The sequence below is a fragment of the Chiloscyllium plagiosum genome, unplaced genomic scaffold, assembly GCF_037043375.1.
Source record: "Chiloscyllium plagiosum isolate Xiang-an unplaced genomic scaffold, Cpla_swu_hap1 HiC_scaffold_41, whole genome shotgun sequence".
NCBI lineage: Eukaryota > Metazoa > Chordata > Chondrichthyes > Orectolobiformes > Hemiscylliidae > Chiloscyllium > Chiloscyllium plagiosum.
This window is the reverse complement of record NW_028270179.1, coordinates 43,568,255-43,594,259: the sequence shown is the minus strand read 5'-3', so window position 1 is coordinate 43,594,259 and position 26,005 is coordinate 43,568,255. Positions and strand designations below refer to the sequence as shown.

Here is a 26,005-nt window from a genome sequence, read left to right as displayed (position 1 = left end):
GAAGAGAGAGAGAGAAAAAGAGAAAGAGAGAGAGAGAGAGAGAGAGAGAGAGATAGAGAGCACTGATCGGACCAGTACTTACACGGATTTGAAGTCAGCATAGGAGCCCGGGGGTTTCAGGATGTCTTTGATGGCGATGATGTTGTCGTGTTTGAAGTGTTTAAGGATTTTGAGCTCGCGCAGTGTCCTTTTAGCATTGGTCACCACATCAAAGGCATTCGGGATCTTCTTGATCGCTACTTGCTGACCTACAGGGGGCGGAGAGAGGGACGTGGGGTCACACTGACAGCAGAAAGGCAGGACAGGGTCAGAGGGGGAGAAGTGGTGAGGGGGAGGGTGGTGTGCACAGAGAGGGGGAGTAAGGAAATGCAGGACCCCAATAGGGCATGTTTTACCCTATTTTGTTGGCTTTTGCGACAGAGCTTTACTCTGTATCTAACCCCGTGCTGTCCCTGTCCCTGGGAGTGTTTGATGGGGGGGACAGTGTAGAGGGAGCTTTACTCTGTATCTAACCCCGTGCTGTCCCTGTCCCTGGGAGTGTTTGATGGGGGGACAGTGTAGAGGGAGCTTTACTCTGTATCTAACCCCGTGCTGTCCCTGTCCCTGGGAGTGTTTGATGGGGGGGACAGTGTAGAGGGAGCTTTACTCTGTATCTAACCCCGTGCTGTCCCTGTCCCTGGGAGTGTTTGATGGGGGGGACAGTGTAGAGGGAGCTTTACTCTGTATCTAACCCCGTGCTGTCCCTGTCCCTGGGAGTGTTTGATGGGGGGGACCGTGTAGAGGGAGCTTTACTCTGTATCTAACCCCGTGCTGTCCCTGTCCCTGGGAGTGTCTGATGGGGGGACCGTGTAGAGGGAGCTTTACTCTGTATCTAACCTCGTGCTGTCCCTGTCCCTGGGAGTGTTTGATGGGGGGACAGTGTAGAGGGAGCTTTACTCTGTATCTAACCCCGTGCTGCCCCTGTCCCTGGGAGTGTTTGATGGGGAACAGTGTAGAGGGAGCTTTACTCTGTATCTAACCCCGTGCTGTCCCTGTCCCTGGGAGTGTTTGATGGGGGGGACAGTGTAGAGGGAGCTTTACTCTGTATCTAATCCTGTGCTGTCCCTGGGAGTGTTTGATGGGGGGACAGTGTAGAGGGAGCTTTACTCTGTATCTAACCCCGTGCTGTCCCTGTCCCTGGGAGTGTTTGATAGCGGGACAGTGTAGAGGGAGCATTACTCTGTATCTAACCCCGTGCTGACCCTGTGAGTGGTTGATGGGGAGGACAGTGTAGAGGGAGCTTTACTCTGTATCTAACCCCGTGCTGTCCCTGTCCCTGGGAGTGTTTGATGGGGGGGACAGTGTAGAGGGAGCTTTCCTCTCAGAGAGGGATGGAGGGAGGAAGGGGATTGCAGACGAGGCAGTGTCCTCTGCTGTCATGTGACAGTCTGCCCTAACATCCCCAGGTTTCCCCACCCCCCCCCCCCCACCCTCCCCCAGCCTGGTGCTGACCTGTCTGCCTGTGCCGGGCTGAGGACACCACTCCGTATGCCCCGGTGCCAATGGTCTCAATGATCTGGTAATCATCGCCCACGTCGAAGGTCACGTCCATTGAGCGAGCTTTCAGGAAGGCGAGGTTCCTGGCTGTAGCTGCACAACTGCGGCCCGCCTCCATCTTCGAGCGCTCCTCCTCAACGCTGTCATCGGTCATGGTGTCGGCTCCTGCAGAGAGAGGGAGCGGCCGGGGTTAGAGAGAGAGAGAGAGAGAGAGAGAGAGTGTGTGTGTGAGCGAGAGTGTGAGTGAGAGAGTGAGAGAGTGTGAGAGTGTGAGAGAGTGAGAGAGTGAGAGAGAGAGTGAGAGAGTGAGAGAGTGAGAGAGAGTGAGAGAGAGAAAGTGTGAGAAAGTGTGAGAGAGAAAGTGAGAAAGTGTGAGTGTGAGAGTGTGTGAGAGAAAGTATGAGTGTGAGAGAGAGTGAGAGTGAGAGAGTGTGTGAGTGAGAGAGAGTGAGAGAGTGAGAAAGTGTGAGAGAGAAAGTGAGAAAGTGTGTGAGAGAGAGTGTGAGTGTGTGTGTGTGAGTGTATGAGAGTGTGTGTGAGTGTGTGAGAGTGTGTGTGAGAGAGTGTGTGAGAGAGTGTGTGAGAGAGTGTGTGAGAGAGTGTGTGAGAGAGAGTGTGTGAGAGTGAGAGAGAGAGAGAGTGTGTGAGAGTGAGAGAGTGTGAGAGAGTGTGAGAGAGAGTGTGAGAGAGAGTGTGAGAGTGAGTGTGAGAGAGAGTGAGTGTGAGAGAGGGTGAGTGTGTGAGAGGGTGAGTGTGTGAGAGGGTGAGTGTGTGAGAGAGTGAGTGTGTGAGAGAGTGAGTGTGAGAGAGTGAGTGTGTGAGAGTGAGTGTGTGTGAGAGAGTGTGAGAGTGAGTGTGAGAAAGAGAGTGTGAAAGAGTGTTTGAGAGTGTGAGAGAGAGTGTGTGAGAGAGAGAGAGTGCGTGAGAGGGAGAGTATGAGAGAGGGAGAGAGTGCGTGAGAGGGAGAGTGCGTGAGAGGGAGAGTGTGAGAGAGGGAGAGTGTGAGAGAGGGGGAGTGTGTGAGAGGGAGAGAGTGCGTGAGAGGGAGAGTGTGAGAGAGGGAGAGAGTGCGTGAGAGTGTGAGAGAGGGGGAGTGTGAGAGAGGGAGAGTGTGAGAGAGGGGGAGTGTGAGAGAGGGGGAGTGTGAGAGAGGGGGAGTGTGAGAGAGGGGGAGTGTGAGAGAGGGGGAGTGTGAGAGAGGGGGAGTGTGTGAGAGGGGGAGTGTGTGAGAGGGGGAGTGTGTGAGAGGGGGAGTGTGTGAGAGGGGGAGTGTGTGAGAGGGGGAGTGTGTGAGAGGGGGAGTGTGTGAGAGGGGGAGTGTGTGAGAGGGGGAGTGTGTGAGAGAGGGCGTGTGTGAGAGAGAGAGACCGCGCGAGTGTGCGTGTGCGAAGGAGAGAGACTGCGACGGAGAGATGGGGGAGTGAGAGACGAAGAGCAAAAGGGAGGCGGGAGACTGAGGCGAGGGGTCGAGAGATGGTAAGAGGGTGGGAAATAGGGCACGATGGCTCAGTGGTTAGCATGGCAGCCTCACAGTGCCACGGACCTGGGTTCGATTCCAGCCTCGGGTGACTGCGTGGAGTTTGCACATTCTCCCCCCCCCCAGTGTCTGTGCGGGTTTCCTCCGGGTGCACTGATTTTCTCCCCCCAAAGGTGAGCTGGTTAGGTGCATTAGTCAGGGCTAAATGTGCAGTAATAGGGGAATGTGTCTGGGTGGGACTCTCTTCAGAGGGTCAGTTTGGACTTGTTGGGCCGAAGGGCCTGTTTCCACACTGTAGGGATTCTATATAAAACTAAAAAGGGGGGGTAGAGATGGGGAGAACAGCTCAGTCAGGGAGAACGCGCGAGAGAAGGAAGCCGAGAGATCGCTATCTGGAACACACTCGAAGACTGGGCTTGGACAGGTCTCTGGGGTGGGCAGTCCCAAAGATGTTCTTCCTCAGCTCCAACCAAATTGGCATCCTCTTTAGCTTTCAGTAGCGGCGGGGGGAAGAGGGCATCGCGTTGGATTCTATGAGATCGCCTCTCACTCTTCCAAGCCTGAAGCAATACAGGCCCAGGTTGGCTCCCTCCCCGTCTCTCCTCCCAGCACAGTCCCACCTCCCAGGGGGACAAAGTCTGGTGAACCTTTCAGGCACAGCCTCTTGGGATAGGGAGGCCAGCCTTCCAGGTGCGGTGGGGCTGAGCTCCGATACCACTGCAGTGAGACCCCCCCTGCTCACGTACTCAGCTCCGCAACACAGGCCAACCGCTCCTTTGCCTTCCAAGCAGCTCGCTGCGGAATCGGGAGCCCGAGGACCCCCCTCCCAGAGCTTCGGCTGTTCCCGTCGGCTTCCTGCTCTCGGTTTAATCTCGGTAAGAGCTCTTCTGCAGCTTCCAGCGGCCCTCTCCGCCTCCCGGTACCTCATCGTTCCTTAACCAGCTTTACCCCAGCAGCCGTGAGCCGAGCTGAGACACACTTTTACATCTTTAAAATGAGCTTTGACTTCTGTCGTGTGGGAGGGCGACTGATGAAATTCCTCACTGCACTTTTCACGTGGAATTGCACGGGACCGTCGATTCCTCTCCTGTATTAGCCACCGGTGAATTATGCACAAAGACAGTGTGGTACATTTACACATTCCCCTTCCTTACTGGCTGAGTAATACCCGACACCTATCCAAATACACCTTCCTGAAGCCATTTTACACCCTCGCTCCTCGACCCCTCTCGACCCATTTACTCCTGCGCTCTGCTCCCTGTCTCTCAGCCAATCATTAATCCACGCCAGTGAGTTACCTCTGTGATGAAGTCGAAGGCGTGTACTTTACCTCTAAGAGAGAGTGAATGCTGTTCTGAACTGACAGCTTATAAGAGCAGTCTCAGCAGTGTACTGGAAAATTGAAAATATGTAACATTTGGCTGCGAAGTAGATATCTGAATTGGTTGCTGTTTTGACAACAATTCGAATTTAACCAGTTTCAACTATGCCCCGGGATACTAAAACCCAGTCGAGTTTGAATTTATTGTTACTCCAACTTTGAACCAATGAGACGATCCGATGTTGGGGATATAAGAAAGGCAGACATTTTGAAAATTGGACAGAGCAACTGCCAGCAACACAGATCCAAGAAATCAGGAAACACTCTCTATCAAAAGGTACCTTTTCATGTGGAACGTATTCACAGTAAAAAAGAAAGACAACGACCCAGGGAGATCTTCAGCCAGAAGAAAACAGACACCAAAGATAACAGCGGCTGTATGGTTTTGAAATTACGCTGATGTAATAAGTGTTTTATTGGAGCAGCATGTTGTTATAGAATTGGAGGAAGATAATAAGCAGTTGAGAGACATGGGGGCTTAGCGTTGTTGTTTAATGTTCACTTTTAGAGTTAAAGAATACATCAATGCTTTTATCTTTAAATAATGGAATTTGGGAATTCTCTGTCACTCATACTTTAACAGATTACAAGGTGAGGTGAGCTTTCCTGGGTATTTGGTTTAATTAACAGAAGGGTCCACCGTTGTGTCATAACACCTCCAGTGTCACATGCACTTTAACCTTTCTAACCAGCCTCCCTGTTACCAAGATTGTAAAGAGAGCCTGATCGATTGGGTCAATGGGCTGAGCCGAAAATGTGTTGCTGGAAAAGCGCAGCAGGGTCAGGCAGCATCCAAGGAGCAGGAGAATCGACGTTTCGGGCATGAGCCCTTCTTCAGGAATCAGCCCTTCTTCGGGCTCATGTCCGAAACGTCGATTCTCCTGCTCCTCGGACGCTGCCTGACCCTGCTGCGCTTTTCCAGCAACACATTGTTCAGCTCTGATCTCCAGCATCTGCAGCCCTCGCTTTCTCCTCAATGGGCGGAGGACAGGCAGATGAGTTTAATTTGGATAAATATGAGGACTTTTCCAGTTAAAAACCGGGCCTTGAAGTACTGTTGTAGAACAGAGAGCGCGAGCTGGGGGGGGGGGGGGGGGGGGGGGAGAGGTTCTTCAAGATAATTCTTTGAAGTTTGTGTGACAGGTAGACAAGGAGGAGTTGGGATGTCACGTTGAGGTTGGACAGGATGTTGGTGAGGCCTCTTCAGGAGTACTGTGTCCCGTTCTGCTCGCCCTGTTATAGGAAGGGTATTATTGAGATGGAGAGGGTTCAGAGGCGATTGACCAGGATTTTGCCAGGTATGGAAGGTTTGGGTTATGAGGAGAGGTTACGCTGACGTTGTACAGGACCTCTTCTCCAGTAGTGTGCCCAGATCTGGCCACTCTGTTATAGGAAGGATGTTATTAAGCTGGAGACGGTTCAGAAGAGATTTACCAGGATGTTACCGGGAATGGAGGGTTTCAGTTATAAGGAAAGACTGGGACCTTTGCACTGGAGCAGAGGCAGCTGAAGGGTGACCATACAGAGGTTTCTAAACTGGTGAGAGGCACAGGTAAGGTGAACGGCAGGGCTCGTGTTCCCTCAGATGGGGGACTTCAAGACTCGGGAGCACATTTCTAAGGTGAGATATTTAACAAAGACACAAGGGACAATTTTCCTCGGCAGAGTGCGGTTCGTGTGTGGCATGAACTGCGAGAGGATGCAGTGGATATGGGTATAGTTACGTTACTTATATGACATTTGGATAAGTTCATAAATAGGAAAGGGTTAGAAGGATAAAGACCATGTGCAGGCAGGTGGGGCGGGTTGAGTTTGGGATGAGGGTCGGCATGGACTGGATGGACCAAAGGGTCTGGTTCCGTTCCGTATGACTCTAAAAGACACCCAGAAATCGAAGTAAACTTTGTTCATTGGCTCTTGTTTATCGAGATTGTCAGTCATGTCTCCATTAGAACAAAACCTTTGACAAACTTCGGTTTCTCATTCACAAATCCCATTGCTGGCTGCGCCTAATCAGACCGTTATTATCCAAGTGTCGATTTCTCCCATCTTTCAGAGAACATTCCAGAATTTTCCCTGCTACTGGGAGAGAGAGAGAGAGAGAGAGAGAGAGAGACAGATATGCAGAGGGAGAGAGAGAGACGGGCAGATATGCAGAGGGAGAGAGAGAGACGGGCAGATATGCAGAGAGAGAGAGAGAGAGAGACGGGCAGATATGCAGAGGGAGAGAGAGAGACGGGCAGATATGCAGAGGGAGAGAGAGAGACGGGCAGATATGCAGAGGGAGAGAGAGAGAGAGACGGGCAGATATGCAGAGGGAGAGAGAGAGACGGGCAGATATGCAGAGGGAGAGAGAGAGAGAGACGGGCAGATATGCAGAGGGAGAGAGAGAGACGGGCAGATATGCAGAGGGAGAGAGAGAGAGAGACGGGCAGATATGCAGAGGGAGAGAGAGAGAGAGACGGGCAGATATGTAGAGGGAGAGAGAGAGAGAGAGAGAGAGACGGGCAGATATGCAGAGGGAGAGAGAGAGAGAGACGGGCAGATATGCAGAGGGAGAGAGAGAGAGAGACGGGCAGATATGCAGAGAGAGAGAGAGAGAGAGACGGGCAGATATGCAGAGGGAGAGAGAGAGACGTGCAGATATGCAGAGGGAGAGAGAGAGACGGGCAGATATGCAGAGGGCGAGAGAGAGAGAAACGGGCAGATATGCAGTGGGAGAGAGAGAGACGCAGATATGCAGAGGGAGAGAGAGAGAGACACGCAGATATGCAGAGAGAGAGAGAGAGAGACGGGCAGATACGCAGAGAGAGAGAGAGAGAGGGGCAGATACGCAGAGAGAGAGAGAGACGGGCAGATACGCAGAGAGAGAGAGAGAGAGAGACGGGCAGATACGCAGAGAGAGAGAGAGACGGGCAGATACGCAGAGAGAGAGAGAGACGGGCAGAGATGGAGCGAGAGAGAGAGGGACAGGCAGAGATGGAGAGAGAGAGAGGGACAGGCAGAGATGGAGAGAGAGAGACGGGCAGAGATGAGAGAGAGAGACGGGCAGAGATGAGAGAGAGAGAGACGGGCAGAGATGAGAGAGAGAGAGACGGGCAGAGATGAGAGAGAGAGGGGCAGAGATGAGAGAGAGAGACGGGCAGAGATGAGACAGAGAGAGAAAGAGAGACGGGCAGTGATGAGAGAGAGAGAGAGAGAGAGAAAGAGACACGGGCAGTGATGAGAAAAAGAGAGAGAGAGACGGGCAGTGATGAGAGAAAGAGAGAGAGAGAGACGGGCAGTGATGAGAGAAAGAGAGAGACGGGCAGAGATGCAGAGAGAGAGAGAGAGAGAGAGAGAGAGAGACGGGCAGATATGCAGAGGGAGAGAGAGAGAGAGAGAGAGACGGGCAGATATGCAGAGAGAGTGCGAGACAGCAAAGATGCAGAGAGAGAGAGAGAGAGACAGGCAGAGATGAGAGAGTGAGGAACATGCAGAAATGCCGAGAGAGACGGGTAGGAGAGAGAGAGGAACAGGCAGGGATGGAGAGAGAGAGAGAGGGGGGGAGAGAAAGAGAGAGAGAGAGAGAGAGAGAGAGAGACGGGCAGAGATGCAGAGAGAGCGCAAGACGGGCAAAGATGCAGAGAGAGAGAGTGTGACAGGCAGAGATGAGAGAGTGAGGGACATGCAGAAATGCCAAGAGAGACGGGCAGGGGAGAGAGAGAGAGAGAGAGAGACAGGCAGAGATGCAGAGAGAGAGAGAGAGAGAGACACAGACAGTGACAGAGACACAGAATCAGAGATAGATGGAAAGTGTCAGACAAAGAAAGAGAGAGATGGAGAGACAGACAGGCAAAGACATGCAGAGAGAGGGAGACTGTGCAGAACAGCAGTCCAGAGAGTCTAGCACCACCAACAGCACAGCCAGTAAACCAGCTATACGTAGCCAACGCTGAATCAATTGAAGTTGGTCCTATGCTGGGTAAGGATTTGGACAGCAAGTGCAACTAATCACCTCAAAGTGATTGCTGGAGCAGTCAGGGTTGGTCAGCAAATGCAGCAGCTCCAACACAGAAAGGCCAGAGTATCTCCGGATTCAAACCAAACCAAGTGTGGCTGCTGGAAAGGATTCTGAGGAAGGGTCACCAGACCGGGAAACATTCACTCTGATCCCCTTCACAAACCTGCCAGGTTGAGCTTTTCCAGCAAGTTGTGATCTGGTAACCTCTGGTTACCTCTGGATTACCTCTCAGGTACCTTTTGACCCGCAACTATTTTCGGACAGCTCTCCTTTTCCAATGCCCTCTGTTCACCCTCTTTCGAAAGGTCAAAGTGATTCATTCACAACAAAAACTCATCTGCCGTGGGTTTCGCCCAGTGGCCCATTTACAATTTTCAGTACTGCCTGCATCATCAAGCATCTACGTATTCCTAGCAAAAGTGAACGTGAACATTCGACCTTCTTATGCAAGTTGCTCAGAACACAGTGAATAGTCGATGCCCCAACACAGACCTGTCCCCGGAGTTACCTGTCCCCTCCCTTACTCTGTCACTATTGTGCTCAGTTCCTGAACAGCAGCTAGAAACTGCCTGCTCGATTTTGATTTCGGCGAACAGTCTCTCGTGCAGAAGTGTTCTAAATGCTTTCCTGAAGCCAGGATAATAACGATCCCATGAGGAGGGGACTACTGACAGGACGCAACCAGCAGTGAGTGGTTGATTTACTCCTTTAGCTGTCCAAAGATTGTCTGATGATTCCTTGATCCTTTCAATGATTGGACAACAATCCTTCCATTCCTCCAATCGTGGACCGGGAAATCTCGCAAAGGATAGGCTGAAGTCTCCTGCACCCCTCCAAGGATTGGCTGTTGACCTCCCAACCACCTTGATGATTAGTTGATGATCCTTCAATCCTACTGATGATTGGTTGAAGACCCTCCTAACCCCTCCAACTGAAAACTCCTCAATCCCTTCAATGGCTGATGACCCCCCCCCCCAACCCAACTCCTCCAATGATTGGTTGAAGACCTCTAATCCCTTCCCAACTCTCTCCCAATGGTTGACAAGCCCTCAATCCCTCCACTGACTGATAAACCTTTGGACCCTCCTACAATCTGGCTGATGATCCCTCAAAACGTCCAACGGTTCGTTGAAGACTCTCCCAATCTCTCCAAGATAACCATTTCCCCGCCAATGATTGGCTGAAGAGCCCTCACCCCCTTCAACGATTGGGTAACAGACATCCCTACCACCAACCATCAAATGACCGATAACCCCTCACTTGGCTCCAATAATTGGTTGATGACAACCCGATCCCTCCAGCGATTGGCCAATAACACCTCGATCCCTCGAGTGGCTCTCGGAGGATCCCTCCAATGATTGGCTGATGACTCCAAGAACTTTGCCGTGATTGGCCAATGACACCTCGATCCCTCCAGCGGTTGGCCAATGACACCTCGATCCCTCGAGTGGCTCTCGGAGGATCCCTCCAATGATTGGCTGATGACTCCAAGAACTTTGCCGTGATTGGCCAATGACACCTCGATCCCTCCAGCGATTGGCCAATGACACCTCGATCCCTCGAGTGGCTCTCGGAGGAACCCTCCAGTGATTGGCTGACGACTCCAAGAACTTTGCCGTGATTGGCCAATGACACCTCGATCCCTCCAGCGATTGGCCAATGACACCTCGATCCCTCGAGTGGCTCTCGGAGGATCCCTCCAATGATTGGCTGACGACTCCAAGAACTTTGCCGTGATTGGCCAATGACACCTCGATCCCTCCAGCGATTGGCCAATGACACCTCGATCCCTCGAGTGGCTCTCGGAGGAACCCTCCAATGATTGGCTGATGACCCCACCAACTTTGCTGTGATTGGCCAATAACGCCCTCCATCCATCCAGTGAATCACCGGTGACCCCCCCCCCCTCCAATGATTGGCTGATGACCCCCACGAACCTTGCAGCGATTGGCCAATGACACCTCGACCCCCTCCAACGATTGGCCAATGACAGTCGCCTCAGCAACAGGCTCCTGATTGGCTGAGGACGACGCCCCCCCCCCAACTTCACCGCTGTCCGCCTTAAACCCCACCCCCCCCGAAGCCCCTCACTCACCCGTCTCCCGGAGACACATATAGACGGATAGAAGGGACTCGGGCGGTCGGTAATGGGGGAGTGAGTGAGGACGGGCCGCTCCTGACTCCCCTCAGTCCCTCAGCGCCGCCGCCATCTTGGTGAGGACCGACCTGCCACTCCCGCCCCGCGAGTGCCGAGCTACCAATCGGGGCGGCGGTAACGCCCCCTGCTCTGACGGGCAGCACCGGCCGCCCAATCGGAAAGGTCGCCCCCGGCCAACTACATTAGAGCGACGTGTCGCTAGCCAATGGCCGTCAGCCACTGGGCGGACCCGGCGGCTGATTAGCCTGAAGCGGCGGCCCAATAGCCGAGCGGCGTCTGAGCACGTGATAATGGAGCGGTTTTTTTTAAAAACCATCCAATAGAGGGCGGGACCGTGGTGTGGACGGACGGGCACGCTGTCCAATAGCCACTCGCGACGTGCCGGGCTGTCGTCCAATGGACGGCCGTTATGTAAATGAGGGGTAAAGAGATGCGTGCAGGTGGACGGGAACCAACTCCTGACGGACGGGCGGAAGGACCAGTCAGGACCCGAGTCGCGCGGACACTGACCAATTGAAGAAGGGAAGGCGGGAGGTGGTGTTAACCCCATTGGGGATTGGCTCGCATGCATTGATTGACGGGCCCGCTTGGCCAAACAGCGAGGCGATCGAGCGGTTGACGCGCTATAGAGGCGGGTTCCGGAGTTGACGGACGAGGGACGGAGAGGAAAATGAAGGGTGAGGAGCTGGTAATCGCGGAAAAATAAGACCATCTACTTAAATCTTCTTGTCTTGCAAAATTACAGGTCGACATCGATAGTCCGTTCCTCAGCTGAAGGGCAAACACAAGATGCCGCAATGGGTCGGAGGTGCCCATCGCTTTGTCGGGAGCCTGTGGATTGATAGAACTACAACGCCCAGAATGCGCCGCGGAGCCGGGCGCATGCGCCCGCGCCCTGTGACGTCAGGGGGAAAAACCTGGCGCGCAGGGCCCCACGGGAGATGTAGTTGCCCCCCCCCACCTCTGAAACAGCAGCCCGGGCAGCTCTGGACTACAGTCCCCAGCATCCTCCGGTGAGGCTGTGCCAACACACAGCATCAATGCACTGATGCTAAACTGGTCTCAGACCCTGGCTTGGCTTCTAGCACGAGGAGTGTTTTCTTAATTTCATATTTTATCCAGATTCCGAACAGTCTGCGGCACAGAGAGGCCCTTCAGCCCATAGTGTCCTCTACTGGCCCATTTCACCGTGGCATACTGCATGCCCGTCTAAACACGTCCTCAATGTTATTGTGGATGTCTGCCTCTACCACCTTCTGCGTCAATGCCTGCCCTCTGTACCCTGAAGGACCATGCCCTGCAAAGGTTGCATATTAGTTCAGTGAATTCACCGTAACACATTGGAGCAGAAATTAAGCCATTCGGTCATGGCTGGTAGGTTTCTCAACCGCATTCTCCCGGTAACCTTTGATCCCCTTGACAATCAAGAACCCATCTATCTCCGTTTTAAACGAGGATGTTGCCAGGGTTGGAGGATTTGAGCTATGGGGAGAGGCGGAACAAGCTGGGGCTGTTTTTCCCTGGAGCGTCGGAGGCTGAGGGGTGACCTTATAGAGGTTTACGAAATGATGAGGGGGGGGGGGTGGATAGGATAAATAGACAAAGTCCTTTCCCTGGGGTGGGGGAGTCCAGAACTAGAGGGGCATAGGTTTAGGATAAAAGGGGAAAGATTATAAAAGAGACCGAAAGGGCAACCTTTTCAAGCAGAGGGTGGTACGTGTATGGAATGAGCTGCCAGAGGATGCGGTGGAGGCTAGTACAATTAAGAAATATTTGGATAGGTATTTGAATACGAAGGGTTTGGAGGGATATGGGCAGTGGAGTCCACAGATTCACGGCTTTCTGGCTGAAGAAGTTTCTCCTTATCTCAGTTCGATGGGGTCTTCCTCGGGGCCTCATCTCTTTTGCCAACAGAAACGTCTTCCCAAAGTCCTCCCTCTCCAGGCCGTTCAGTATTCTGAAAGTTTCAATCAGATTCCACACCCCCATCCTGAGTATAGACCCAGAGTCCTCAAATGCTCTATACAGAACAGTGCTCCCTGTGTATTCCAACCAAGTTTACCATGACTTCAGGGGAGGGATGGCTGGTCATATTAGTGCCAGAATATTAACCTAGAGACCCAGGTTCGAATCCTTCCAAGGCCACTGGTGGAATTTGAGACCGAATTAATTGTTGGAAGAGCCCATGACTAACGTCCTCCGTCTTGGCTGGTCTGGCCTCCACCCTATAGAGTGGCATTGAGGGTCCCGGGTTTGGCCCTGGAGAAGCTGTGACTTGTCCTTGGAGAAGACAAGGTTGGGGTGGGAGGTTAATTCAGAGTTCCCAGTTACAGCTTGGCAGAAGGCCCTTTGTATGCTGGTGTTGTGCCTGTCACACACGCATCTAGCAAAGAAACCACAGTAATAAGCAATATATTTATTTTAATTAACACAAATAAATACTGTAGCAACAAAACACACTTTAAGTGAACAATTTACACAATAAATCTAATGAACTACCTTGTCCTTTAACTTAACTCTGGATGATCATATCCCACCACACTAGGGGTGTGCAGGATGGGGTGGATTTAGGAACAATTTCTCCACAGCCAATCCAACCTAACCCACACATCCCTGGGCACTACAGAACAATTTAGCACGGCCGCTCCACCCTAATCTGCGCGTCCCTAGACACTACGGAACAATTTCCCCTGGACAGTCCATCCATTAGATTAGATTACATTAGATTAGATTACATTACAGTGTGGAAACAGGCCCTTCGGCCCAACAAGTCCACACCAACACCGCCGAAGCGTAACCCACCCATGCCCCTACATTTGCCCCTTACCTAACACTACGGGCAATTTAGCCTGGCCAATTCACCTGACCTGCACATCTTTGGACTGTGGGAGGAAACCGGAGCACCCGGAGGAAACCCACGCAGACACGGGGAGAACGTGCAAACTCCACACAGTCAGTCGCCTGAGGCGGGAATTGGACCCGGGTCTCTGGCGCTGTGAGGCAGCAGTGCTAACCACTGTGCCACCGTGCTGCCCATGCAGTCCGTGCAGTCCATCTTTTGGACCGTGGGAAGGAAAGCAGAGCAGAGCACCTGGAGGAAATCCACACAGCAGGGAGAATGTGCACAGATTGTCGCCCGAGGGTGGAATTGAACCCAGGTCCCCTGGCACTGAGAGGCAGCAGTGCTTCCCACTGAGGCTGGGGGATCTGGGCGAAGGAGGATGTGGGTCCTTTATTGAAGCATGCAACGTTTTGAGGGGTGTAGACTGGGAAAGTAGACCCCTACCCAGCAGAAGGGGCGAGGACAGTCCTCAGGGTAAGGGGCAGAAAGTGGGGAGGGAATAGGGAGAAGAAACTACAACTCCCATGGTGCAAGGCGCGGCGACGGAGGCGCTCCCGACCAATGGGCGAGCGGGAACCACAACTCCCGTCAGGCAGCGCGCTCACGTCCGGGCCAATGGGTGGCCGCGCCGCCGTCGACGTCATGACGCCGCCGCCCCCCCCGAAAGACGCGACGCAGAGTGATGGCGGCGGTGACACCGACGTGGGATTCCCGGCTCCGCTGGCTGGCCTGTGGCCTCGGCCTGGCTCTGTCGCTCTACGCCTACCACGTCGAGACGTCCAAGGAGCGGGACGCGGGATACCGGGCCATGTGCGACCTGAGCGAATCCGTCAGCTGCTCCAAAGTCTTCACCTCCCGGTGAGCACCGGCGCTGCAGGTGGTGGGAACCCGAGCCCGCAACCCGGTTGGTCGGCCCGGCCCGTCAGTCATGCGCGGTCCCTCCTGCCCATTGGGCGGTCCCGGCTACTCGTCAACGTCCCTCCCTGCCATTGGTTCGGGCGGCCGTCTGTTAAGCAGGGCCCTGCCCTCTGCGCGATCCCATTGGCTAACCGTCGGTCTCGCCCCACCCCCCCCACGCTGTCTATTGGCCAGCCCTGCCGCCCATCACTTCAAACCCCCCCCACCCCGACCTTCCCTCTACCTCCGATTGGGCCGTATCGTCCATCCGCTTTAATCATTGGTCGGTGCCGCGCCCTCCCCTACTTTCCGGTTGGCTGCACCCAGTCCCGCCCATTCACGTGAAGGCGAGACCCGATTGGCTACTCGCGACGCAGGCGTCACAAAGCACTGAACGGTGCCGGCGGGTTCGCGCTGCCTCCCATTGGTCAGCCCCGCTGCCCGTTAAGTGCCCTCCGGACGCTATTGGACGGGCCATGTCCAGCCTTGGCCATTCACGGAGCAGAGTAAGTCAGCCACGTTGCCTTGCAGAGTCCCCGCCCACCAGAGGTTGAACGACCCATATTTTTCAAAGCAACTTTCTCAAAGTTTATTAAACTTTTCAGTTTTTTTTTTAAATCTTCAATGTTCATCCAAACCTTCTGTTTCTTCTTTTGAACGACTGATTTTTCTTTTGTGTGTGGGGGCGGGGGGGATGGTCACCTTGACTTCTTGCTAAATTTGACATAACTTTGTAATTTCATTTACATATCGACGGGCACATCCACTGTCTGGTTTTTCAGTGTGCCTATTCCGTGCGCAAATCCCAACCACCTCGCTGAGTCAAAAAGCTCCAAGCTTTTCGCTGTGTCTTTGTACACGTGACAATAAACTCAGTTCAATTCAATTCCACCTCTCTTTTATGACAATTACGTTCAGCCCACGTCCCTCTGGTTTTTGATCCTTCTCTCGCAACGGGAGCAGTTTCTCTCTCCCGTCCCTCCTCGCTCTTTGACCCGATTTTCTCTCTCTCTCTCTCTCTCTCTCTCTGACCCTCCACCTTTTGTCAGTGGAACAACCCCCAGCATATCCCATCGATCCAACCTTTTCACACAGAGAGTGGTGCGTGTATGGAATGAGCTGCCGGAGGAAGTGGTGGAGGCTGGCACAGTGATTACATTGGAAAGGCATGTGGCTGGGGACATGACTAGGCAGGGTTTAGAGGGATGTGCTCACAAATGGGACTACGTTAGGTTGGGATAGCTGGTCGGCATGGGCGAGTTGGACCAAAGGGTCTGTTTCCATGCTGCACACCTCTGTGACTCAATGTCCCAGCAGCCTGTTGACCCAGGAACTGTTCCACTCCCTGGTTGCAGTGCGACACACTCGCACATACGTACACACGCGCGTGTGCTCTGCTCCACGCTGCTCACAGGAATGCGCACGCTCACAGGCATAGCTTAATATGGCCACTGGCTATCTCTCTCTCACACTCTCACGCACACACAAACACAGACGTGCGATCTTTCCAACTCAACACACTCACCCCCCCCCTCCCCAGTCCGGGTCGTAACAATCCGATCGAGAAAGGAATGAGGGAGATTAAGTAGAGAGAGAGAGAGAGAGAGACCCTCTCGGGCACAATGGGCAGCCTGAACGTGTGACCTGTATTTACCGTCACCCCCTTCCCGAGCCTCCGTGTTCTGCAGGTCTCTCGGAGCAGTGGGAAGGCCAGTGGAAGGGGATAGGAGAAAGTCAGGACTGCAGATGCAGTCGAGAGTGCATCAGAGTAGAGAGTGTGGTGCTGGAAAAGCACAGCAGGGTCAGGCAGCATCCAAGGAGCAGGAGAATCGACGTTTCGGGGATAAGCCCTTCATCAGGAATGAAGGGCTTATGCCCGAAACGTTGATTCTCTGTCTCCAGTGAAGGGGATACTCTGCCCCAATCTCCCAGCGAGCGCAGGATACAAACACGCAGGGTCCTGGACGGTGCCTCTTTCTTCTTGCAGGTGGGGCCGGGGTTTCGGGCTGCTCGGGAGTGTGCTGGGACACAACAGTGTGCTGAACCAGCCTAACAGTATCTACGGTTTAATCTTCTACCTTCTCCAACTGCTCCTCAGTAAGTAACCTCTCTGTTAACGACATTACACTGAGGTGGTGTTGGTAAAACACAGAACCCAGTCAGTGTACAGATATCTCCCTGAGAGAGAGAGAGAGGGGACTGAGAGACACCAGTCAGTGTACAGATATCTCCCTGAGAGAGAGAGAGGGGGGGGGGCTGAGAGACACCAGTCAGTGTACAGATATCTCCCTGAGAGAGAGAGGGGACTGAGAGACACCAGTCAGTGTACAGATATCTCCCTGAGAGAGAGAGGGGGGACTGAGAGACACCAGTCAGTGTACAGATATCTCCCTGAGAGAGAGAGGGGGGACTGAGAGACACCAGTCAGTGTGCAGATATCTCCCTGAGAGAGAGGGGACTGAGAGACACCAGTCAGTGTACAGGTATCTCCCTGTGATAGAGAGAGGGGACTGAGAGACACCAGTCAGTGTACAGATATCTCCCTGAGAGAGAGAGAGAGGGGACTGAGAGACACCAGTCAGCGTACAGATATCTCCCTGTGATAGAGAGAGGGGACTGAGACACCAGTCAGTGTACAGATATCTCCCTGAGAGAGAGGGGGGACTGAGAGACACCAGTCAGTGTACAGATATCTCCCTGAGAGACACCAGTCAGTGTACAGATATCTCCCTGAGAGAGAGAGGGGATTGAGAGACACCAGTCAGTGTACAGATATCTCCCTGAGAGAGAGGGGACTGAGAGACACCAGTCAGTGTACAGATATCTCCCTGAGAGAGAGAGAGAGGGGACTGAGAGACACCAGTCAGTGTACAGATATCTCCCTGAGAGAGAGAGAGAGGGGACTGAGAGACACCAGTCAGCGTACAGATATCTCCCTCTGATAGAGAGAGGGGACTGAGAGACACCAGTCAGTGTACAGATATCTCCCTGTGAGAGAGAGAGAGAGAGCGAGAGAGAGGACTGAGAGGTACCAGTCAGTGTACAGATATCTCCTTGAGAGAGAGAGGGGACTGAGAGACACCAGTCAGTGTACAGATATCTCCCTGAGAGAGAGAAGGAGGGGACTGAAAGACACCAGTCAGTGTACAGATATCTCCCTGAGAGAGAGAGGGGACTGAGAGACACCAGTCAGTGTACAGACATGTCCCTGAGAGAGAGAAGGAGGGGACTGAAAGACACCAGTCAGTGTACAGATATCTCCCTGAGAGAGAGAGGGGACTGAGAGACACCAGTCAGTGTACCGATATCTCCCTGAGAGAGAGAGAGAGGGGACTGAGAGACACCAGTCAGTGTACAGATATCTCCCTGAGAGAGAGAGGGGGAGACTGAGAGACACCAGTCAGTGTACAGACATGTCCCTGAGAGAGAGAGGGAGGGGACTGAAAGACACCAGTCAGTGTACAGACATGTCCCTGAGAGAGAGAGAGAGAGAGAGAGAGAGGGGGGTGGACTGAGAGACACCAGTCAGTGTACAGATATCTCCCTGAGAGGGAGAGGGGGGGACTGAGAGACACCAGTCAGTGTACAGATATCTCCCTGAGAGAGAGAGAGGGGACTGAAGACACCAGTCAGTGTACAGATATCTCCCTGAGAGAGAGAGAGGGGACTGAGAGACACCAGTCAGTGTACAGATATCTCTCTGAGAGAGAGAGAGGGGACTGAGAGACACCAGTCAGTGTACAGATATCTCCCTGAGAGAGAGAGGGAGGGGGCTGAGAGACACCAGTCAGTGTACAGATATCTCCCTGAGAGAGAGAGAGGGGACTGAGAGACACCAGTCAGTGGACAGATATCTCACAGAGAGAGAGAGAGGGGACTGAGAGACACCAGTCAGTGTCCAGATATCTCCCTGAGAGAGAGAGGGGACTGAGAGACACCAGTCAGTGTACAGATATCTCCCTGTGAGAGAGAGGGGGGACTGAGAGACACCAGTCAGTGTACAGATATCTCCCTGAGAGAGAGAGGGGACTGAGAGACACCAGTCAGTGTACAGATATCTCCCTGTGAGAGAGAGAGGGGACTGAGAGACACCAGTCAGTGTACAGATATCTCCCTGAGAGAGAGAGGGGACTGAGAGACACCAGTCAGTGTACAGATATCTCCCTGAGACAGGGAGGGAGGGGAGAGAGAGAGACACCAGTCGATGTTTGCCGATATAAAACTGTAAAGGGCCCTGACAAGATTTTGGAGGGCATATATGTGCAGAGATTGTGCGGTAGTGCACTTTAGTCGGAAGGACATGAAAGACACTATAACGAAGGGGATACAGTTTTAAACGGTGTGGGTGCAGGAGTAGACTGACCTGGGTGTATATGTGCACAGGTCATTCAAGACTGCAGCACACGGGGAGACTGCAGGACACAAAACACACCGTGCCCTTGGCTTGGTGGATAGGGACAGAGAGTTCGAGAGCCAGGAGGTGATGTTGAACTCGTACAAGACACATGTACAAGACCTCAGCTGGAGAATCGAGGACCGTTGTGGGCGCCACATTATAGGAAAGTTGGGAACACTCGAGAGGGAGGGAGAGATACACAGAGAGAGAGTGCAGAAGCGGTCGCGGGGGGGGGGGAGAAACTTCAGTGATGAGGGTAGATCGAAGACATTGGGAGTGTTCTCCCTGGAGAGAGGGAGGCTGAGAGGAAGGTCGGAGCGAGGTTTTCAAATCCCACGGATCCCGGGGCTGGACGGAGCAGACAGGGAGACGCTGTTCCCACCCGGAAAAGAAACGAGATGGGTGTGGATTTACCCAGCGAATAGGCAGGGGGTGGGATACGCTGCTTGGAAATGGGGGTGGCGGTGGCTAATTCAGCCGACTGTGGGGGTGGGGGGGGGTGGGATAGGTATCTGGATAATAAGGGGGAGAAAGGCAGAGGATCGGGGTGGGGCTGGATTGACCTGTTGTGATTCTGTGAGTGGCTAACTCCTGCCTCTCCCCCCCCCCCCCCCCCACCGGCTCCAGGTCTGACCCCCAGTGCCACAGCCGCCATCATCCTGGGCGCCAGCTCTGTCGTGTCCTTGGCAGGCTCCCTGTACCTCGCCTACGTCTTGGTGTTCGTCCTGCACGACTTCTGCCTGGTCTGCGTCACCACCTACGCCCTCAACCTGCTGCTCTTCGTGCTCAACTACAGGAGGCTCGTGCACCTCAACGACAGCTGGCAACAGAGGAGGGACAAGCAGGAGTGAGGGGAGGGAGCCGGGGGAGGAGGGGGGGGGGTTGCAGGGAACTGCGGAGACAGATGTGACACCAATACGAAGGCAAAGGGGCAGTCTAAGTGCGGGGGGGGGGGGGGAGTAGGATTTGATTGAGGGCGTAATTGATTGTGGGAGGGGACATGGGAAAGGGCGTGATTGACGGGGGGGGGGGTCCCGGGGAAGGGTGTGATTGACTGGGGGAGGGGGAGTGTCCTGGGGGTGGGTGTGATTGACTGGGGGAGGGGGCGAGTCCTGGGGAAGGGTGTGATTGACTGGGGGAGGGGGGAGAGTCCCGGGGAAGGGTGTGACTGACTGGGGGAGGGGGGAGAGTCCCGGGGAAGGGTGTGACTGACTGGGGGAGGGGGGAGAGTCCGGGGGGAGGGCGTGACTGACTGGGGGAGGGGGGAGAGTCCCGGGGAAGGGTGTGACTGACTGGGGGAGGGGGGAGAGTCCCGGGGAAGGGTGTGACTGACTGGGAGAGGGGGAGGGTCCTGGGGAAGGGTGTGATTGACTGGGGGAGGGGGAGTGTCCTGGGGGTGGGTGTGATTGACTGGGGGAGGGGGCGAGTCCTGGGGAAGGGTGTGATTGACTGGGGGAGGGGGGAGAGTCCCGGGGAAGGGTGTGACTGACTGGGGGAGGGGGGAGAGTCCCGGGGAAGGGTGTGACTGACTGGGGGAGGGGGGAGAGTCCGGGGGGAGGGCGTGACTGACTGGGGGAGGGGGAGGGTCTTGGGGGAGGGAGTGATTGTCTGAGCAGACTCAGGGGGCAAGAGGGACCAAGCAGAGAGATGCTGGCACTGTCATGCCATGAGTGTTGGGTGGACGGGCACAGTGGTGTGTGCGCGTGTGTATATACACACAGACACACACACAAACGTGGGCCTGATAGAGTGACTGGGTGAGTGAGTGTAGGCCTGAGGACCTGCAGCAAATGAGCGCTGAGTTAGGGGATAAGGCCACATGGGACCAAGGGTAAGGGGAAGGGGCTGGGGGGATGGGGTTAAAAGTGACCAGACACCTCCCGTCCTCATTGCTGCCTCCCCACTCAGCTGAAAAATAATGACTGTCTTTCCAAATGTAATTTTGATGCTAAGCGATCAGAGAACAAATCATTGTCTAGTGTCAATATCATGATGAGTGTACACTGAGTGTATTAAAGTATACGATAGCACAAGAGGCCAGGGTGAAGCCTGCTTCCCACAATTGCTCTGTTGGTTGGAGGGCGCACCGTGACTCTTGACATAGAAAATGTCAATCGATGGCTGGATAATTGACGCAGGAGATCGAAACAAGCCTCAGGAGAGACTCGAGTGGCGAGGGACTGCCGGAGGGTCAGCGCCGAGGGGGCCCCGCACTGTGGGAGGGTCAGAGCCGAGGGGGCCCCGCACTATGGGAGGGTCAGCGTCGAGGGGGCCCCGCACTCTGGGAGGGTCAGCGCTGAGGGAGCCCCGCACTGTGAGAGGGTCAGTGCTGAGGGAGCCCCGCACTGTGGGAGGGTCAGTGCTGAGGGAGCCCCGCACTGTGGGAGGGTCAGTGCTGAGGGAGCCCCGCACTGTGGGAGGGTCAGTGCTGAGGGAGCCCCGCACTGTGGGAGGGTCAGCGCCGAGGGAGCCCCGCACTGTGGGAGGGTCAGTGCCGAGGGAGCCCCGCACTGTGAGAGGGTCAGCGCCGAGGGAGCCCCGCACTGTGGGAGGGTCAGCGCCGAGGGAGCCCCGCACTGTGGGAGGGTCAGCGCCGAGGGAGCCCCGCACTGTGGGAGGGTCAGCGCCGAGGGAGCCCCGCACTGTGGGAGGGTCAGCGCCGAGGGAGCCCCGCACTGTTGGAGGGTCAGCGCCGAGGGAGCCCCGCACTGTGGGAGGGTCAGCGCCGAGGGAGCCCCGCACTGTGGGAGGGTCAGCGCCGAGGGAGCCCCGCACTGTGGGAGGGTCAGCGCCGAGGGAGCCCCGCACTGTGGGAGGGTCAGCGCCGAGGGAGCCCCGCACTGTGGGAGGGTCAGCGCCGAGGGAGCCCCGCACTGTGGGAGGGTCAGCGCCGAGGGAGCCCCGCACTGTGGGAGGGTCAGCGCCGAGGGAGCCCCGCACTGTGGGAGGGTCAGTGCCGAGGGAGCCCCGCACTTTGGGAGGGTCAGTGCTGAGGGAAAGGCATCCCCCGTACAGGTGAATATGAAGGGGCTGCAGAGAAGATGAGGAAGGTGGGGGACCCTCGCCCTGCTGCCCCCACTCTTCGCCTCCTGCCCGTCGCTGCCTCACCCAACCGTAACAAGGACAGAACGCCCCTGGTGCTCACCTTCCACCCTACCAACCTTCGCATAAACCAAATCATCCGCCGACATTTCCGCCACCTCCAAACAGACCTCACCACCAGGGATATATTTCCCTCCCCACCCCTCTCCGCCTTCCGCAAAGACCGTGCCTTCCGTGACTACCTGGTCAGGTCCACACCCCCCTACAACCCACCCTCCCATCCTGGCACTTTCCCCTGCCACCGCAGGAACTGTAAAACCTGTGCCCACACCTCCTCCCTCACCTCTATCCAAGAGCCTTCCACATCCATCAAAGTTTTACCTGCACATCCACTAATATCATTTATTGTATCCGTTGCTCCTGATGCGGTCTCCTCTACATTGGGGAGACTGGGCGCCTCCTTGCAGAGCGCTTTAGGGAACATCTCCGAGACACCCTCACCAATCAACCAAACCGCCCCGTGGCCCAACCTTTCAACTCCCCCTCCCACTCTGCCGAGGACATGGAGGTCCTGGGCCTCCTTCACCGCCCGCTCCCTCGCCACCAGACGCCTGGAGGAAGAACGCCTCATCTTCCGCCTCGGAACACTTCAACCCCAGGGCATCAATGTGGACTTCAACAGTTTCCTCATTCCCCCTTCCCCCACCTCACCCTAGTTCTAAACTTCCAGCTCAGCACTGTCCCCATGACTTGTCCGGACTTGTCCGACCTGCCTATCTCCTTTTCCACCTATCCACTCCACCCTCTCCTCCCTGACCTATCACCTTCATCCCCTCCCCCCACTCACCTATTGTACTCTATGCTACTCTCTCCCCATCCCCACCCTCCTCGAGCTTATCTCTCCACGCTCCAGGCTCACTGCCTTTATTCCTGATGAAGGGCTTTTGCCCGAAACGTCGATTTCGCTGAAGCTCCTCGGATGCTGCCTGAACTGCTGTGCTCTTCCGGCACCACTGATCCGGAGCCTGTGTAATTTACCCCCACCCTGAACCCCAGGAAGTGGTAGTCTGCAGCAAGCTGTTTGCTTTTATTCAGCACGTTACATCATTAACAGCGAGACGGTGTTGATGGGTGCCAGACGAGGGAGGGTGCCAGAATGAGCTGGTGGTGGCCAGGCGTGTCCATAACCCCCATTGTGCCACCCACCCACCCCAGCCTGAATGCAGAGGCTTTTGACAGAAAGCAGCTTTCAACCCCTCGCTCTGAGCCTTCCGGCAGAGACAGACCCCTCCCTCTCCCCACGGCAGCCCGGCCTGGTTGCGATGCTAAGCCCCCCCCCCCACCGCCCCCTCACCCGCGGCCGCCCACCGACCCATCCCAAACTCCCGGCTGACAGCCGCGACCTGTGAACCTGGTGCGTTTTCCCTGGGGGGGGGGGGGGGGGGAAGAGGTGGGATAATTGTGAGCCTGTTGAGGAAGGCCGCAGATCGGGGACACCGCTGTGTGGCCATTCCCCTCACCCCCAAAGGCAGCCTCCCAAGGCGCTCTCTGACCGGCTCCTATAGGTGGGGTAGGCCGGGGAGTGAGGGGGCGGGGGGGGGGGGGAGCTGAAGTGAGCATATCCAATCTCCCCCTCCCCTCCTCCCCCTTCCTCCTATGGGGTCCCTCTGGAGGAGGGCTTTGGCAAGAGGCAGGCATCTTCATTGACAGGGGATAGTCACTCCCTATTTAAAGGAGCCAGAGCTGGGGTGGGAAGAGTCTTTTTTTTTTAACAGGAGCTCAGAAAGACAGCACCCACTTCGAAAAGAGGTTGTGGGAGAGACATCGTTACAGGGTCGCGGGGAGACAGGACCCTCTTTAACGGCGAAAGCATCTTCCTTCAAGGGGTTCACGAAGAAACTCCCCCCCCCAATCTGTCTTCCTGTCTCCTCATTTCCTCTGAAGGTGCTGCGTCTCCTCATCTCCCTGGGGTTATGTTCTTTGCTCAAGTCCCCACCCCAACGCCCAGGCCCACTAGGCGGTGGCTGTGTCGGGGGGTGACTGTTCAGCGGGGACCCCACCTGGCCCATCGTCCCCAGCATTTTCCTGCAGCTTGTCCTTGTAGTTTCGATTGAAGAATCCAACCTAAGAGAGACAATTGCAGTGGGTCATCTCAGCCCCTGGGGGCGCTGCACTGGGTCCTCCCAGCCCCTGGGGGGCGCTGCACTGGGTCCTCCCAGCCCCTGGGGGGCGCTGCACTGGGTCCTCCCAGCCCCTTGGGGGACGCTGCACTGGGTCCTCCCAGCCCCTGGTGGGGGGGGGGGGGGGGCTGCACTGGGTCCTCCCAGCCCCTGTGGGGGGCGCTGCACTGGTCCTCCCAGCCCCTGTGGGGGGCGATGCACTGGGTCCTCCCAGCCCCTGGGGGACGATGCACTGGGTCCTCCCAGCCCCTGGGGGGACGCTGCCCTGGGTCCTCCCAGCCCCTGGGGGGCGCTGCCCTGGGTCCTCCCAGCCCCTGGGGGGACACTGCACTGGGTCCTCCCAGCCCCTGGGGGGGCGCTGCACTGGGTCCTCCCAGCCCCTGGGGGGACGCTGCACTGCCCTGGGTCCTCCCAGCCCCTGGGGGGACGCTGCCCTGGGTCCTCCCAGCCCCTGGGGGGGCGCTGTACTGGGTCCTCCCAGACCCTGGGGGACGCTGCACTGGGTCATCTCAGCCTAGGCACAGCGCTGCCCTGGGTCCTCCCAGCCCCTGGGGGGCGCTGCCCTGGGTCCTCCCAGCCCCTGGGGGGCGCTGCCCTGGGTCCTCCCAGCCCCTGGGGGGCGCTGCCCTGGGTCCTCTCAGCCTCTGGGGGGCGCTGCCCTGGGTCCTCCCAGCCTCTGGGGGGCGCTGCCCTGGGTCCTCCCAGCCTCTGGGGGACGCTGCCCTGGGTCCTCCCAGCCCCTGGGGGACGCTGCACTGCCCTGGGTCCTCCCAGCCCCTGGGGGACGCTGCACTCCCCTGGGTCCTCCCAGCCCCTAGGGGACGCTGCACTGTGTCCTCCCAGCCCCTGGGGGGCGCTGCCCTGGGTCATCTCAGCCTAGGCACAGCGCTGCCCTGGGTCCTCCCAGCCCCTGGGGGGCGCTGCCCTGGGTCCTCCCAGCCCCTGGGGGGCGCTGCCCTGGGTCCTCCCAGCCCCTGGGGGGCGCTGCCCTGGGTCCTCCCAGCCTCTGGGGGGCGCTGCCCTGGGTCCTCCCAGCCTCTGGGGGGCGCTGCCCTGGGTCCTCCCAGCCTCTGGGGGACGCTGCCCTGGGTCCTCCCAGCCCCTGGGGGACGCTGCACTGCCCTGGGTCCTCCCAGCCCCTGGGGGACGCTGCACTCCCCTGGGTCCTCCCAGCCCCTAGGGGACGCTGCACTGTGTCCTCCCAGCCCCTGGGGAGGCGCTGCCCTGGGTCCTCCCAGCCCCTGGGGGACGCTGCACTCCCCTGGGTCCTCCCAGCCCCTAGGGGACGCTGCACTGGGTCCTCCCAGCCCCTGGGGGAAACTGCACAGGGTCCTCCTAGCCCCTGGGGGGTGCTGCACCGGGTCCTCCCAGCCCCTGTGGGGGCACTGCACCGGGTCCTCCCAGCCCCTGGGGGGTGCTGCACTGGGTCCTCCCAGCCCCTTGGGGGACGCTGCACTGGGTCCTCCCAGCCCCTGGGGGGCGCTGCACTGGGTCCTCCCAGCCCCTTGGGGGACGCTGCACTGGGTCCTCCCAGCCCCTGGGGGGGGGGGGCGCTGCACTGGGTCCTCCCAGCCCATGTGGGGGGCGCTGCACCGGGTCCTCCCAGCCCCTGTGGGGGGCGCTGCACTGGGTCCTCCCAGCCCCTGGGGGACGCTGCACTGCCCTGGGTCCTCCCAGCCCCTGGGGGACCCTGCCCTGGGTCCTCCCAGCCCCTGGGGGACGCTGCACTGCCCTGGGTCCTCCCAGCCCTTGGGGGACCCTGCCCTGGGTCCGCCCAGCCCCTGGGGGGGCACTGCCCTGGGTCCTCCCAGCCCTTGGGGGACCCTGCCCTGGGTCCTCCCAGCCCCTGGGGGGGCGCTGCCCTGGGTCCTCCCAGCCCCTGTGGGGCGCTGCACTGGGTCCTCCCAGCCCCTGGGTGACCCTGCCCTGGGTCCTCCCAGCCCCTGGGGGACGCTGCCCTGGGTCCGCCCAGCCCCTGGGGGACCCTGCCCTGGGTCCGCCCAGCCCCTGGGGGACGCTGCCCTGGGTCCGCCCAGCCCCTGGGGGACCCTGCCCTGGGTCCTTCCAGCCCCTGGGGGGGCGCTGCCCTGGGT

General features: G+C 56.8%; 3 protein-coding genes across 3 annotated transcripts in view; 1 reads left to right on the top strand and 2 right to left on the bottom strand.

The window, feature by feature from the left end:
• Positions 1-78: 78 nt before the first annotated feature.
• On the bottom strand, positions 79-10,612 carry LOC148138270 (mitogen-activated protein kinase 7-like). The gene is made up of 3 exons (XM_087981909.1): positions 10,493-10,612; positions 1,492-1,701; positions 79-248 (listed from the first exon to the last, which is right to left on the bottom strand). The coding sequence occupies exons 1-3, from the start codon at positions 10,509-10,511 to the stop codon at positions 79-81; spliced, it is 399 nt and encodes a 132-aa protein (XP_087838035.1). The 5' UTR covers positions 10,512-10,612.
• A 3,443-nt stretch (positions 10,613-14,055) lies between these two features.
• On the top strand, positions 14,056-19,565 carry LOC122542369 (vitamin K epoxide reductase complex subunit 1-like protein 1). Its single transcript, XM_043680080.2, has 3 exons — positions 14,056-14,255; positions 16,282-16,391; positions 19,318-19,565. The coding sequence occupies exons 1-3, from the start codon at positions 14,080-14,082 to the stop codon at positions 19,539-19,541; spliced, it is 510 nt and encodes a 169-aa protein (XP_043536015.2). The 5' UTR covers positions 14,056-14,079; the 3' UTR covers positions 19,542-19,565.
• A 3,239-nt stretch (positions 19,566-22,804) lies between these two features.
• The window catches only part of LOC148138269 (integrin alpha-M-like), a 167,406-nt gene continuing 164,205 nt past the window's right edge, over positions 22,805-26,005 (bottom strand). The window contains exon 30 of the mRNA XM_087981841.1: positions 22,805-23,856. Coding sequence (XP_087837967.1) covers positions 23,746-23,856 — 111 coding nt within the window. The 3' untranslated portion in view covers positions 22,805-23,745. The remainder of the gene's footprint in view (positions 23,857-26,005) is intronic.